Source organism: Branchiostoma belcheri, unplaced genomic scaffold (genome assembly GCF_001625305.1).
Source record: "Branchiostoma belcheri isolate BF01 breed outbred unplaced genomic scaffold, Haploidv18h27 scaffold23, whole genome shotgun sequence".
Classification (NCBI taxonomy): domain Eukaryota; kingdom Metazoa; phylum Chordata; class Leptocardii; order Amphioxiformes; family Branchiostomatidae; genus Branchiostoma; species Branchiostoma belcheri.
Window position 1 is genome coordinate 2,630,819 of NW_017803824.1, and position 15,634 is coordinate 2,646,452.

At 44.3% G+C, this 15,634-nt stretch overlaps 1 protein-coding gene across 1 annotated transcript; it reads left to right on the forward strand.

The window, feature by feature from the left end:
* The first annotated feature begins 1,228 nt into the window (after positions 1-1,228).
* LOC109470660 (multiple epidermal growth factor-like domains protein 6) lies at positions 1,229-15,533 on the forward strand. The gene is made up of 11 exons (XM_019769689.1): positions 1,229-1,352; positions 4,408-4,523; positions 6,201-6,348; positions 10,406-10,519; positions 10,897-11,022; positions 12,118-12,210; positions 12,551-12,661; positions 13,441-13,566; positions 14,182-14,274; positions 14,486-14,599; positions 15,074-15,533. Exons 1-11 carry the CDS (start codon positions 1,238-1,240, stop codon positions 15,232-15,234), a joined length of 1,317 nt encoding a protein of 438 aa, XP_019625248.1. The 5' UTR covers positions 1,229-1,237; the 3' UTR covers positions 15,235-15,533.
* Positions 15,534-15,634: the final 101 nt, after the last annotated feature.

Consider the following 15,634-nt stretch of genomic DNA (forward strand, 5'->3'; position numbering starts at 1 on the left):
ACAAGAGTAATGCCCGAGACAGTCATTTCTGCTTAGAGCAAAAGAGAGATCGCATAGTTGAAGGTTTTAAAAGATGCACAGCTTTGAAAGGCGCGCGTTGTCACTTACAAGTATTTCTAGCTTGACTAGATGGCGCTTCTTGGAGCCTTTCCATTGGTCAGTAACTAGTACATTCTGGACAGCGCGGGAGTTTGTGTTACACAGACACACGACAGTCGTAGGATATTTCCGTCACTTGACAGCTGAATTTTGTGCGACACATCTACGACTATCTAACTTGAGAATTTCCTCATGATCCACTGTCGTAGACCTATTGTGCGACGAATGTGACAGGGCCCTAAACTAACAACGAGAGCTGTGGACCAGTTCTGTCAGGTACTTGTGTCCGAATTGATGATTGATCTTCCAAAACGACGAAATTTAATACAACCACCACTTTTCTCCAAGTCTTCGAAGGTGTTCAGCCGAACAAAAACAGTATTTGAACGGCATTAACTCGGATGATTTGTGTTCCCACACTGAAGAAGGCTAGCTTCGATTCGCTGGACACTTAAACCCCCTTGGTGACATAGTGGCATAGTATTAAACCGTATGTGGAGAAATTACTTAGCATATACAGTGCGTAGGTACTGGGTACTGACTACGCCAAACCCATACATAGGCCAAATTCCAAATGTTTTATGAATAGCCGCATGATCTCCGTGCGGACGTAAGAAAGGAAGGTCGAAACAGATTTTTTACTGCCCCATGACACATTTTGGCACAGCAGTTGGCCATAAAAGGTTGGTTCGGCGCCAGCCAAAGGCTAAGCGAGTCGGTAGAAAAAACGCGAGGGTAAAGAATGACTGGTGGTGAATGAGACGCATGTCTGAGGTACAAAAGCGGGCGCGGAGACAGGTGGAATTTTGGCGGGTTGCCTGGAATCGGCCACGGTCATGACGGCAGAGGATTCTTTTGAACTTACGAACAGTTGGTCTCACACGCAAGTAACGTTAGTCATTATATCGTGGTGAGTTTTCAGTAGAGGGAGGTCTTGCCTGCGGGACCTCTCAGTGACCGTTGAATCGAAAAGCCTAGCTTCAAGTCGTAAAATTCGTAACTTTTCTCGTGTCTTTCTCTGAACATTTGACTAGGGAAGCATTTTCTTCTGACAAACTAAGGTCCTGTAGACACAAGTAGATTGTGTAGCTATACATCGGGACTACCAGGTAGTACTCTATATCACGACAAGGGCGCCATGCGTCCGCCCAGACCGCCCAGACGACCCCCGGCAAGCCGGGGCGAGAGATGCCTGCTGACGGAGTTAGTTTGGACCGTCACTCTGCTGCTCACTGTCGCCTCTGTTGGACAGGGTAAGCATGAGCAAATTTTGTCACTAAAATTTTCTTTTAATAATCAATATGTATGTTTTGTTTGATCATGTCATGACAAGCTTGAGAAAATTTTGTGTCATTGAAAAAACCTTTCAGTAACCAATGTATGTCTTGTTTGATCATATCATGAGGCACTAGTGGGTTATCAATTATTGATCAAAGAAATGTAAACCTTACCTTTACCCAGGATACGTTTCCCACGATGAATGTTTACCCACGATTTGACCCGATAAATTTGCTGAACCACATGTATACTTGTGTGATCTCTCAAATCAATTCATCAACATGTCCTAGCATTAGCAGCTGGACTACAATCATGGTGTCACTCAAACTCCTTTGTTGACTGAGGAAAATAGTAAAAGTTGTCCTTATTGGACCTTCTATGTCTTCCTAAAGTCCGCTGAAAAAGTCTTCATCCTACTTGGCTAACTTTTGCCATTTTCACAGTCACCAAAATTGACAGGTCTTAGATCTTGTGCATGTGGTTACTGACCAGTGTAATCGCGCATTCTCTTTTTAGCGAACGCCCACGAAAGCCCAAAAATTGTCGCACGAATCTTAAATTTTTTTGGGTGGTCATGTCCAGAGTGTGCTCCCGCGTGTCCATGCCAAGTTTGAAGCGAATCCATCGAGCCGAACTTAAATAAATCGAAATTTACTGGGTTTTTCTCTTCTTGGCGAACGCCCACTTTACTTCCGGGTTCGCTGCGAACGCCCACTACTCTTTGCAAAATTTCGGCCCTCGCGCAACGCCGGCAAAATCCACCACCACAAATATGTTCCTATATGCCTCCCCTGAATTTCTGACAAGTTTCCGTGCTTTACGAGCTTTTAAAGTACCCATTTTTTGACAAAATATGCGCTGCAACGAGCTCGCCGCCTCGGCATATACATTCTACCTGGTCACATGAATTGCGGTCGGGGACTGTTCGGTAATTTCATGATCAGCGGGAGGGAGGAAGGGCAGAAAAACGCAATCTACCGCACAAAAGGGGAAGAATTTCGTGTTTGTAACATCAAACATAAATGATTTCCTTTCTTACATAATTTTCACCTCGGTTCTAGTAGTGACACCGCCGGCGACAATTACCATGTTGTAAAATTGTTCTGCTGAACTATAGACAGACGCAACGTTACAGTACGGAGGGGGGCCTTAAATTTTTGTCGGCGCCGCTCGCCACGTTCGTTGTAAACCACGTCCGCGCTTTTTGTCCGCCCATCAGTGAGCAACAAATGATCGAGGCGGAGAAGTTCGACCGGGCGGGGAATTTTAATGTGCTACCGTATTTAAAAATTTGACACCGAACCCAAAACAACAACGAGACTGCTGAAACGCGAGCGAAAGAGTTTTTGAAAAATATCTCGTTTAGTAAACTACTGCTCATGTCACAAAATCAAAGGAATAAAAACTTTCCAGCATTGAATGCTTCTGGCCGCTGGCTTCCCATGTTGTGTTGTCAAGACGACGGCACGTCCTGATCAGACACAGCGGCGTCACGCCCACAACAGCAAGCGCACGGGCCCCACCCACCGGCGGGCAGCAAAAGATTTCAAAGACTTCGCCCAAAAAACCCTATCATTGTAAGGCCATGCCTTGTACATCTACCCATCATTTTAACGTAATACTGGCTGGTATAGTCCCGCTACAAAATAATTTTCTGCGGCATTTGTTTATATTTAAATAGATTTGTGATACGAAGTAAAAAGATTTGTGTCATTTGAACCTTTGTAACGGCATGGCTATAACATTTGTTGAAGATTTCTGTGTTTAACTATAGCCGAAAGTGCATCAGAACTGACCATCAGTTGAAGCACAACTGTCATGTTATACTAGTAACGTTATTCACTACGTTACGACGATCAAGAACGTTCACGGCTTGCGGACCATTTTAAATCTTACCATCTTACCACTGATAACCCTATTTAATAGAATTGCGTTCATACTTACGGGGGTATTTATTTTCGGCCGGGGTTCCACTGAGATATCGGCGGCTGGCTGGCGACCATCCCGTCAGCATGACCGAGCACCGCGACGTGAGTGACCTAGATTATCTTACCTTGCGTCTTCTCGTTTTACCGCAACTTCGTGTCAATATCGACGATACACACATGAAATACGTTCATGATCATTTATTAAAGTTTAACTTTATTTCCACGCGTCAACATTATCATCCGACATTTTATGTACGAATCGATGTAGTGCAATTCTCCTTGCCGGTTTTCGCTATATTCGTCGGTAGTCGTTGGATTTGTCGGGGAAAACCTCAAATAAGGTAATTACCCCGACTTTGGCGGCGGCCTGTGACACTTTTTGTATTTTGACAAGTTTTCAAAAGTGCGTACTTTATTCGGCGGTGTCACTACTAGAACCGAGGTGAAAATTATGTAAGAAAGGAAATCATTTATGTTTGATGTTACAAACACGAAATTCTTCCCCTTTTTGTGCGGTAGATTGCGTTTTTCTTCAACCCTTCCTCCCTCCAACTGATCATGAAATTACCGAACAGTCCCCGACCGCAAGTCATGTGACCAGGTGAAACGTATACGCCGAGGCGGCGAGCTCGTCGCAGCGCATATTTTGTCAAAAAATGGGTACTTTAAAAGCTCGTAAAGCACGGAAACTTGTCAGAAATTCAGGGGAGGCATATAGGAACATATTTGTGGTGGTGGATTTTGCCGGCGTTGCGCGAGGGCCGAAATTTTGCAAAGAGTAGTGGGCGTTCGCAGCGAACCCGGAAGTAAAGTGGGCGTTCGCCAAGAAGAGAAAAAACCCAGTAAATTTCGATTTATTTAAGTTCGGCTCGATGGATTCGCTTCAAACTTGGCATGGACACGCGGGAGCACACTCTGGACATGACCACCCAAAAAAAATTAAGATTCGTGCGACAATTTTTGGGCTTTCGTGGGCGTTCGCTAAAAAGAGAAACCCGTGTAATCGCGATAATATGATCGATATAACGATCATTTTTTAGATACGTGTGTCTTTTTAAACTGGTGTGATTTTTCTCTGGTCGATATTCCGCTCGTATCTCAGGTGAAGAGAACATAGACTGCTACAGGTGGGAGGACAAAGGTGCGAGTTATATCGGCACGGTCAACGTCACCATCAACGGAATAGTGTGCATGCGGTGGGACGTACAGGACCCATGGGTGGGTAGAACGGTTGTCGCCATGGCAACGGCAGCAACACACTATCGATTCTGTTGAACAAACTGATTGGACAGAATGAGTCATGTACAGAACAGACGGAAGCCCATGACTCGTTACTTTTCATGATAAGGGGAAAAACATAGAAAGTTTTGTCAAGTAATGTCCTATAATGATTTTGTTTCTTCTTATGTAACATTATTTTGTGAGTGCGGAAACAATAGGATTTTTATTTTGCTAATATCACAATGGCGACATATACGTGTTTCAAGTATGTGTATTACAGGGCTTTAGCCAGCGCCCGTTTTACCGTCAATTGACGGTAATTTGTCCCGTCTGACGGTAAAAATTTTAGTCCTTACCGTCAACATTGACGGTCAAAAATCGTGGGTAAAGACATGGAAAAAATCTAGCGAATTTGAATGAGCCACGGCGCGGCGTCTTTTCCAAACGCACGGCGGCGGGAAACCTGATTTCAAGGACCGTGCCGACGTCTGTTGACTTGGTTCTATTGTTCAATGTTGCTGTCTGTTAAAACAACATGTGCTAACGGCCACATAAGAATAAAATAAAACAATGGCTCGACTCAGACACACGCTGCTAACTGTACATGACAATACGATAAATAAACATGTGACAACGAACAAAGAAATATCAAACGTTTTTGAATAATATACTGTACTTGAATAATCATACTATCGCAAGAAAACGGAGATTGATCCACACAATGTGGCCTTATTTAATCTAAAACTTCGTCAGACCTCCTTCGCGCGAAGACTTGAGCGGCAGCATAAAGATTTCTGGAGGATCGCTGACACGCGAGTTTTTGCCGGCCACGTAACTCCCTCCGCGGCAAAATCCTCTATGCCGTAGCGAAATCACGTCTCAGCGCTTCCCCAAGTCAACTTAATGGCCGCTAAAGTCCGCAAAGGAGTTGTAACTTCCTCATTTCGGTAGAGAAGCGAAGCTGACAAGTAAAATCATGTACATGTCGGCCATTTTGTTTGCTACCCGAAGTCTTCCGAACGCTCTAAATAAGGAAATCGTCGGAGATCTGAGCCACATCGCCCGCTGTCGGTCAGCGCTCGGGCCCGGCTCGGTGGAAATCGGAGGCTGTGACGTCATGAGTAGGTTCATTTGCATGGCCGCGGCTTGAATCGCGGCGGGATTTGAGCGGATCAAAACAAAGGGCATAGCGGATTGTTCATTGCGCGTTGTCTCCTTGTGAGAACTGTAGTTTTTTTTTTCATTCTGCAAAATTGCAGGTTGTGTAGTTTTTTTTTATTCTGCAATCTTGACGGGTATTTAGAACACAGAATGCATTAAGTGTGCGGGAGGGCGTGATGTCGATCACCGGATCGTGAAAGACATTCTTTAAAAGTAATCATTGACGGAATTTTTTTTTCGCGTTGACGGTATTTTTTTTCGCGAATTGGGTTGACCTGGGGTTGACGGTAAAAAATTTCGAGCTGGCTAAAGCCCTGGTGTATTACTATCACAATAAATGCTATTAGAAAAATATTTTGCTTGTATAGCGCGATGTGTAACTAGTCCTACGCCGGAAAACACACCGACTTCGCAGGCACAGTTGTACATTGGTTGGTACATCTGTACATCTAACTTCAACTGCCTGACAAAGCCAAAGGCACCTTAATGATAGGTGCCTTCCTTCCCATGTAGACCCACCAGTGGGATCCATCCAATCATCCCCGTAAGAACCTGACGAGTAACTACTGCCGGAATCCTGACGAAGGAGACGGTCCCTGGTGTTACACCACTAACCCGGACGTCAGCTTCGAGTACTGTAACGTCTCTGTATGTCCGAATGGTGAGTACTGTATGTAACATCTCTGTATGGTGAGTACTATATAGTCTCATGTTTTTCTTCTCCTGCTGTCCGTTATGTACAAAGATGTACAAAGCGTACGTACAGAGTTTGACATTTGTCTGTCTCTGTCTGTCTGTCCGAATGATGAGTACTGTAACATTTCGTCCTGTTATATACTACACATAATCAAGGTTCAACCTGTGCCTGCATGCCAGCAATGTTTTCATGCCAGCAATGTTTTCGTGATACTACAGCGACTACTCCTCGCCCTACAACGACCACGTTGGCAACAACAACCACGACAGTACCAACAACCACAACCACGGTAGCAACAACAACCACAGCGTTAGCAACAACAACAACCACGGCAGCGACAACGACCACAACGTTGGCAACAACAACGGCCACGGCAGCGACAACCGGCGGCAGGGCAACACCCGTGCCAGGTTTAGTAACGCACTTCTGACAGGAATAACCAGAGTGGTACAGTCAGTCCTACACTGGGCATATTATACTTTTATCTTTCATTATAATTCTCTAAAGATGAGCTTCTTACTAAACGTTTTTCTTGACTTCAAACTTTTTTTAAAGTTGAGAAAACTTCACCACTCCGGCTATGCCCGTCATTTGTTGATATAGACGTATTTCGTGGTTATGTGAGTCTGTTGAATGTGTGAGCATGACTGGTGAAGTGAGAGTGATCATTCTATCTTGTCTATTGTGTCTTCATCACACACGCACGCACGCACACACGCACAACGCATAGTTAGATATCTTTGCAGGTTGATACGTCGCCAGCTACAGCCGACTGATTGAGTCCATGGGTGGCACAAGTACAACTTTGCTGTCAACGACCTCTGAGCGGAACAACATTAAGCCATGCCGACAGATGAGCAAAGACGTGATGGCAGAGAAGACTTCAGTTGGAGCTGACCGGGACGTATACAGGACGTCTTTCAAGCAGTTATGAAATATTGAGGCATTGGTTGCTTGTCAAAGATATCAGTCTCATAGATTGCAAGGACATTGTCAAATAGATGTTAGAACGAACTTCTGACACGATTTTAAGTGTGTTTTGACTCATGAAACTGACCCAGACATTTTAGCGATCTCACGGGTCGACATGTGTGCCGAGCGAGCCGATTGTCTGAAGTCCCCACAGTCATGTTCGCTTGTAACTTAACGTTTCGTCTTACAAAAGAAATTCTCGAGAGGCAGCGGCCATGTGTGCCGTGTGTAAACGGGAGGCGAAGCGTAGCAGGGGCACAGTTTATGTCAGAACTGGATACGTCATGAGAGGTATTTAAAGCTACGAGGGTTGGTGCACTTCAACCGTGGCCTAGCGTTTAGGCTAAGCTTTTAAGTTTCAACAAAAGATCGTTAAAAATAACAACAACGCCTCTCACAGTTATGTCTTTATTTACTTAGTCGCCTGAAAGATATGTGATTTTTGCGAACAAAAGCAAGTGATGCAGTACTACAGGTCTACCCGGCGAACTTACACGACATTCCTGCACGAGAAAGTTGTCCCTTTGCAGTACTGTGGTCTGAAAGACAAGCTTTGTCTGTTTTCAATAGTTTGTTTGCACAGACAAGCATTCTTGTAATGCCGATGGATTGATGTGTATAAATACTCGAATGAACATTGTCCGATGCTTTCAAATAAAGCTGTACAACTTTGACTTTTCTTTGTTTGTCTTTGTTTGCGTAAATCCTTACAATATCGATAGAAAAGGTATCCAGCAACTTCTCCTTTACTAAACTCATCTCCACCACCACCACCACCACTCTTCCCCTCCACAACTCCCCTCCCCTTCTTCGCTGGCGAAAGTGTAACTGTCTGGCCAATGGATACAGCCAGTCTGGCCAATTTGAATATGTCTTTGCAGCCACCAAAAGATCTACTTGGAGATAGCCTTCCGAACAATTGAAAAAAAAGACCTATATTTAGAAAATCTTATCAGTGCACTTCCTCATATGGCGCTTGCGCAAAGAAACATGTACACCACATACGAGTGTAGATATCACCATTGGCCATAATTTTACTAGAGGAAAACTTGTAGTTTATGATGGCTAGCAGATACTACAACTGTCCTACCGCCGTGCTAGAATATAACACGCTGGACCACGTTCGACTAGTACTTGTTTGTAAATGTACACAGTGAAATGTAACTCCGCTAGGGAAGACGGATGCCCAAGTGTGTGGGTCTCAGATTCGCAACCTGTTATCCACCTTAAACAAATCCACGCGAAGGCTACTGTGTCAACTGTGACCCTCACTCAGGTGTAGGGACTGACACGGTCATCCTACTCGGAAAGTCTGTATCTGTATATCTGTAACATCTGTATCCGATTGCAAATAAAGATCACGAGTGATAGATAGAGAGAGAGAAATGTAGCATTGCATGGCACGCCCTATTGTTACATTCTTTTGTTGTAGACACGCGCCCTTTTGTGACCTTGTCCGGATGAAACGTAATATTTGCTAATTTGTAGATATTATGTATGAGTAATGTGCGAACACACACCGAGGTAATACAACATATGCCGTTTCTCTCATATTATCAATGAATGTCCGATAGATATCGCATTGCCATGGCATCTAGTCACCGTACGGACTCCTAGTAGACAGGGCGTTCCTGTGTGGAAGGATGTTTGCATTAGTTATGATAACAAAAATGCATTATGAAGCATATCAAATATGACATTTGGCGTGTGAGAATAAGACATATGGTTTGGTACTCAGTGCACGTTACTTAGAAGTCAAGTGGACACATGAGCCTTACTTTAGAATCGATGACATTTAGATTAGTATAGGACTGCAAACACTTAGATCAATCTCATACAACAGACATTTTAAGGAAATTTACGCAAAGTGCATTACTTTCTTTAGGCTGAAACAAAATAAAGTTCTCATTTTATTATAATTCCCCATAATCTGCACAAACTATATTAAACCTCACGGAAGATAACAAGTGATCACTCATGAAGAGACAACTTTAAAACTATCATAAATATAAGACGCTGGTATGTGAATTTTAATTCTCTTTTGCACACAATAAATGCGACTTAAACATACAAGAAACGTATGCTTGAATCGTAACGCCAAACCTGATACTGTATTACTCCTGCCCGATGCACTTTATATTGGTCTCGCACACAGTACTTTGCACAGGAAACTTTGTACTTGAGTTGCGTTCACATCGACAGAGAACCATACTGTTCCGACTTTAGCTGGCGGCAGTGCAGATAGAACTGAACGCGATGGAACTTCTGGCCGCAGTACTGATTCTCCTTGTTCAAGCAGCCCTGGCACAGGGTAAGTTAAGATTTCTTTAAGACACGAATTGGGATTCGTTTTCATTGTTAGTAACGTCTTCAATTGTTAGCAACGTCTTCAGGAAGCATATTACGTTAAAACGTGGACGCCAGACAAAGTCGCCAAGAAATGGCAGAAGGAATAGATAGGATTTACTAATGTGCAACCAAATGCAGGCGTTTAATTGCCTTGTTTTGTGTGTCTTTTCCCTGACTTTATATGACTGATCATATGGCGACCACTGATCATGAAAAACAAAAGACGTACGAAAGGAGCCTAAGCCACAGGCCTGCTCGGAGAAAAGTAGCTTTCTTTTCAAAAAGGGCTACGCTTTAACACTAAGTTCTAACATCAATCAAAGTTTGATATTCTTCCGAACATTATGATGAAATTTCCTTGCAATCTGCACGAGATATCGATTATCGATAGCGTAGACTGTAAATACTCATGAATCTGGTTGACTGTTTATCAATTACACATGCATAAATCGATTAGTACACCTCACGCGTTACCAGCCCTTAGACAAAATAAGAACGTTGTCTGTCGCTCACCCATCTAGCTTTTTCACTAGGTTTTAGAAGAGACCCATCTCGAGCAGGTTAGAGAACCCATCACACTTAAGACAAGGGTAGGGGGTCCATTCTGTTGTGGGTGGATCAAATCAACCCTTCTCCTGCGTAGCCTGTACTTACACAAACAACCTGACATGAATATTGTTTCTCCGATGTCCATGTCCAGGCCAGTGCATGAACCTGTCTCCCCTGTGCGGCCAGAGCCCCGGCTGGCCCGACCCCGCCCTCTGTACGACTAACTACGTCAGTTCCAACTGCCAGGAGTTCTGCGGAGGGTGCTGTAAGTATGCTTCTTACCTCCACCCAGATGTTAACATGTATGGCTTGCTTATGCGTGGAGATGGATTGAATGAATATCGACTATATGAATATATATTTTGCTGGGCCCCCTTGGAAAACAGCTGATTCAAGCTGAATTGGGGCTACCCAGCCGTCTTGAGATGAAATATATATATATATGTGCCATTTGGAAGAATATTAAATCTGCTTATTATTACACCTCTTGAAAGTTGTCCAGAATGTAATTTTTGCCGCTACACTGTCGACGCCTTGCGCATCTACGACTCACTACTACTATGTCTTATATTTTTGTTGTAATTGAAGTGTGGCTCAAAGTAAACCGTTAGATCGAAGTAACGTCGTTCTTCTCGTCCCCAGCCTGTGATACTGACCCGCGCGGCCCGTGCCAGAACGGCGGCACACGGGGAGGGAACCCGAACAACTACGGCGCCCACACCTGCGACTGTAACTGTCCTGCGCCGTGGACGGGAGACTTGTGCGACGGTCAGTAACATGCCCACAGTTAGAATACATTCTGCGCAATCACTAGTGATATTCAGTCGCATTCAGATACAAATTCATGTACAGATACAGATTCATGAACAGATACAGAAACAGATTTTCCGGATGATGACCGTGTCAGTCCCTACACTTGCGTGAGGAGGGTTGAATAGAATATTGAACATTGTTTTATCAGAAAACATATGCATGAAAGGGCGCAATATATCCGTATATCCTGATACGTAAACATCCAACATCTATCACCACATCACCAATCTATAGGCTGTAAATATATAGGTACTATCAAAGGTGACCCAGATACCATCACAGGTCGCTACAGATATCTATTATTGGTCGGGTGGGAATGGACTATTCGTGAAGTTGACCTCACGGCTTGATATTTAGAAGATAGGGGTCATAGGAAAAGCGAACTGACGCTGTGTGGTCGCTCGTACATGATACGTCAGACTGTACATACGTACATGCACTGTTTGCTAACTACAACATAAGTGTATCCTATAGTACATTAACCGTGTCAAAGTTCGCCGTACCTTATCGCTGCTTGACTGAGCGACTTTGCCCTGACGTCAGTAGCGTAGCGGTAGTGCGGGGTGACATGTCAAGGCGACTGGAATAGGTTATCATAGATGTGACGCAACTTCACGTGTATACATCCACACAGTCTTCCTTTTATATACGAAAAATGTGTATATGGAGTAGGACATACTGGCATGTTTCATCAGGAAGCGGAACTGGGCGTTGTTGTCACACTTGAAGTGCGTACATGTAGGTGTGCTAAATACACAGACCTGCCGGACTAATTAATAAAAAGAATGGACGAAAGATGATATTGCAATCCTAGTAGTATAAGTCCTGTGCTGAATAATTTAAAAGTTACTTAAGGAGTACTTCTATTAGTTCGTCAAGATGATAAAAATTTACGAAAATTAGTCATATTACTAATATGACTAATTTTCGTAAATTTAAAAATTAGAAAAAGGTAAAAGGGATTTTAAGCAACTTTTAACAGCTATACAATGATCGCGCGTGGAACATTTCAATTGATTGTGGCTTTCTCCATCCCCCTCCCCACCTCAGCGTGCACTGTCACCTGTTTCAACGGAGGCGTGATAGACCAGACAACCTGCTCCTGTCAGTGCGCTCCTGGTTACTATGGCGACGACTGTTCAGGTGAGGTTGACGTCTTCAGGATGGTCAGTATGATACAGAAAGAACACACGTGGCTACTTGTAGATGTTTCGGAAGGTTCGACGTGAACCAAGCAGAAATTGTCGACATGCATTCTTCATGGTCAAGTTTCTGTTCGTGCAATAATGTACACAAGCAAGCAAACAAACAAACAACACAGGATACATAGAGAATACGGAGCATTCCAGAAAATATTTAGACTAGCATCATACGTATAGCAAAGTAGAGAATGTATGACGTATTGTCTCATATCATTTCGTTTGATACCGTACTATTCTCTAGCTATTGATGAGATGAAGACAAGACTTTCCTTCCTCCACAGAGACGTGTAAGAACCTGGACCCGAAGTGTGGCGCGAGTCCTGGCTGGCCTTTGACCTCCATGTGCTCTGACTATGTCCTGGACCTGTGCCCGGAGTTCTGTGGCACCTGCAGTAAGCTGTGGTTTCTTTGTTGTTGTTTTATACCAGGCATGTTTCTTTGCAAGTTGAGACGGTTGGCTCGTTGACCGTAAGCAGGATAGTAAAAAAAATAATTTTAAAGGTGTGTGTGTGTGTGTGTGTGTGTGTGTGTGTGTGTGTGTGTGTGTGTGTGTGTGTGTGTGTGTGTGTGTGTGTGTGTGTGTGTGTTTGTGTGTTTGTCTGTGGGCGTGGGTGCTCGGCCTTGTAAAAAGTAAATAAGTGGGTCAAGATCCGGACATATCAACATTTTTAAGTATTTAACCTTTGTCAGACGTGTGCACACACACACGCGTGGGAACCAAGTTCCTGCATGGCACAGAATGCAGGTCAGGCAACCGAAAAACATTTAGACTGGAAGGCCGGTAAACGAAAGACACTTCAGACACCTGTACCCTGTACATGACGTCAGCCATCACTCAACGTAAACTTCACAACGCTTTTGACCAATATTGCTGACACCATTTATTCATAACGTCACGTCCAGGGTTGGTAATTTACCTACTGAAGGCTGTATTATGTGTGTGTGTATAGTTACACTCGACAATCAGTCAGGACTTTCTTGGTGGTGTTTGAACACATTTTACCTCGGATCTTTTTGGCTGCATTTAGCTCGTCAGTTCAGTTTTCATCCGGCCTCTTTCCGTGGAACCTCGGAGAGCCCCTTTCTGCCATTTTCGAGCGTCCTATCAATGTCCTAAAACTACATACAAGGACGAACTTTCCAGCTGAAATTCCTGTCTTTGCTTCTGCAGGTTGTGACGACGACCCCAGAGGTCCGTGTCTGAACGGCGGTAGTCGCGGCGGGAACCCGGCTCTGTTCGGAGACGACACCTGCAACTGTAACTGTCCTGGCAACTGGATAGGAGAGAGGTGTGAATGTACGTGTCCTCTCTTTCGACATTTTTGTCAGGTTCTCATCATACCCAACAAGTTTTGATCTGGTCAACCAGGGTCGGAAATTAGCCTCTACCAGGCTTCGAGAGGCGGCTGGAAAGAGTTGACATTGACCAAAGAGAGAGATAACTTTCCAGGAGAGTTAGTCCGGCTACAAGAGTACATTTTGCCGCACCTGAACTGTACTCTCTAGCGGGTCAACTCTCCTGGTATGCTCTCTCTCTATTTCGCCAATTTCGACTCTTTCCAGCTGCTTCCCGAAGCCTGGTAGAGGCTATTCGGAAATAGTTTGGGACAGTTGTCAGCCCTCAACATGTAGAATTCGGGATTTGCTGACGGAGACGGCACTTTTTAAAATGAAGCAAATACTAGTATTTGAAGAGATGCTGTTATGAAGTTCTTTATTTTATTAAAACGTATTATAGCGTGGTAGTAACTTGTAAGTATTTAATACTATATAATAATAGTTATCATCTTTACGTGCCCAACGAAATAATTTACCCATCATTTGTCTCTAATGTACAGACAAATAATTACAGCACCATTTACGGTAATGACTATTTTTGTTTATTTGTCCATTTCTCGCCTGTTTTCTCCAGTCTGCGGTGTTCACTGCGCCAATGGCGGGATCCTCGACCCCGTGAGCTGTACCTGCGCATGCGCTGACGGCTGGGACGGCCAATTCTGTCACCGTAGGCATTGATAAAGAAAATTCGCACAGTTGTCCGCTGTAGAAATGTTTTTGTTTGTTTGTTTGTTTGTTTGTTTGTTGTATGACCATGCGTGTCCCTTCCCACAGAACCGTGTATCGTTGTGCACAGTTGTCCGCAAGTGTCCCTTGTAGAAATGTTTGTTTGTTTGTTTGTTTGTTTGTTTGTTGACCATGTGTGTCCCTTCCCACAGAACCGTGTATTGACTCCAACCCGCTGTGTGGAGTCAGCCCGGGCTGGCCTGACGACAGCATGTGCGGGACGGATTACGTCATGGAGGGCTGCCACGCCATGTGCGGCGTCTGCTGTGCGTAGCATATTGTTTTTGCTAGGTTTCCTCTTCTCTTTCTTCTCCAAACCAATTGAAAAGGTCAATGACCTGAACCAGACTGTCTGTTACCATAGTAACCAGTGTTACCCCACAAGTTAAGATCATGTTGCAATTTTATAGCGGGAGGGATTTAGACCCCTGTCTGGCCATATATATGAATGCGTTTGAGTAAGAGTCAACAGAGCAGACTATATGAGAAGGTAAACATTATGTTAACTTTCTAGTCCTCTTTGTCCAAATCGGAATTGAGTTTAGAAGTGCTTACACACTCTCGGTCATCTCTTAATTCCTGCTTGGTGCTGGAGATCTGGACGCTTCTATAGACGTGACGTCTACTGACGTGATTCCGTCCTTACAGTCCGGGCCTTGCTGAGGAGTGCACTGACTTGATTCTGTCCTTACAGCACTCGTTGAAGAGTGATTGACGTGATTCCGTTCTTACATGTGCAGCGCTCGCTGAGGAGTGTACTGACGCGGACTCCGGCGTGATCTACCTGAAGGGTCAGCAGTGGGCGAAGCACGACGCCACCAACCAGCACACCATGCTCTGCACCTGCCTCGGGCCCGACTACTACGTCTGCGAGGACGTCCCGGACTGGAACGGGCCGTGAGCGGGCCTCACCTCACGTCGTACGGCAGCAAGATTTAGTCAGTAACGTCGTACGGCAACTTGAGCACACCAAATTGAGTCAGTAACGTCGCACGACAACTTGAGCACACTAAATTGAGTCATATACGTTGTACGACAGGTTAACCACAGCATTTTAAGGATATCCATCGAACAGTTTAGGATGTGCTGTATGTACGTACAAGTTTTAGCCTTTTTGTGATGGAAAATGTTGACATCTCGCTGAATGTCGTACGACAAAAAGAAAGTAAGAAGAAATAAATCAACCAAGACATGAATCGACACCTGTCATAATTTATCTTTCTTTAATGTTGGAGTTGTCAGATGGATGGATGGATGGATGGATGGACGGACGGATGGATGGACGGATGGATGGATGGATG

Bases quoted from the DNA above. Each gene is read 5' to 3' on its own strand.
- LOC109470660 (XM_019769689.1), top strand. From the start codon at position 1,238: ATGCGTCCGCCCAGACCGCCCAGACGACCCCCGGCAAGCCGGGGCGAG. The intron at 1,353-4,407 runs GTAAGCATGAGC...CTCGTATCTCAG, and splicing joins TGTCGCCTCTGTTGGACAGG to GTGAAGAGAACATAGACTGC. The intron at 14,275-14,485 runs GTAGGCATTGAT...CCCTTCCCACAG, and splicing joins GGACGGCCAATTCTGTCACC to AACCGTGTATTGACTCCAAC.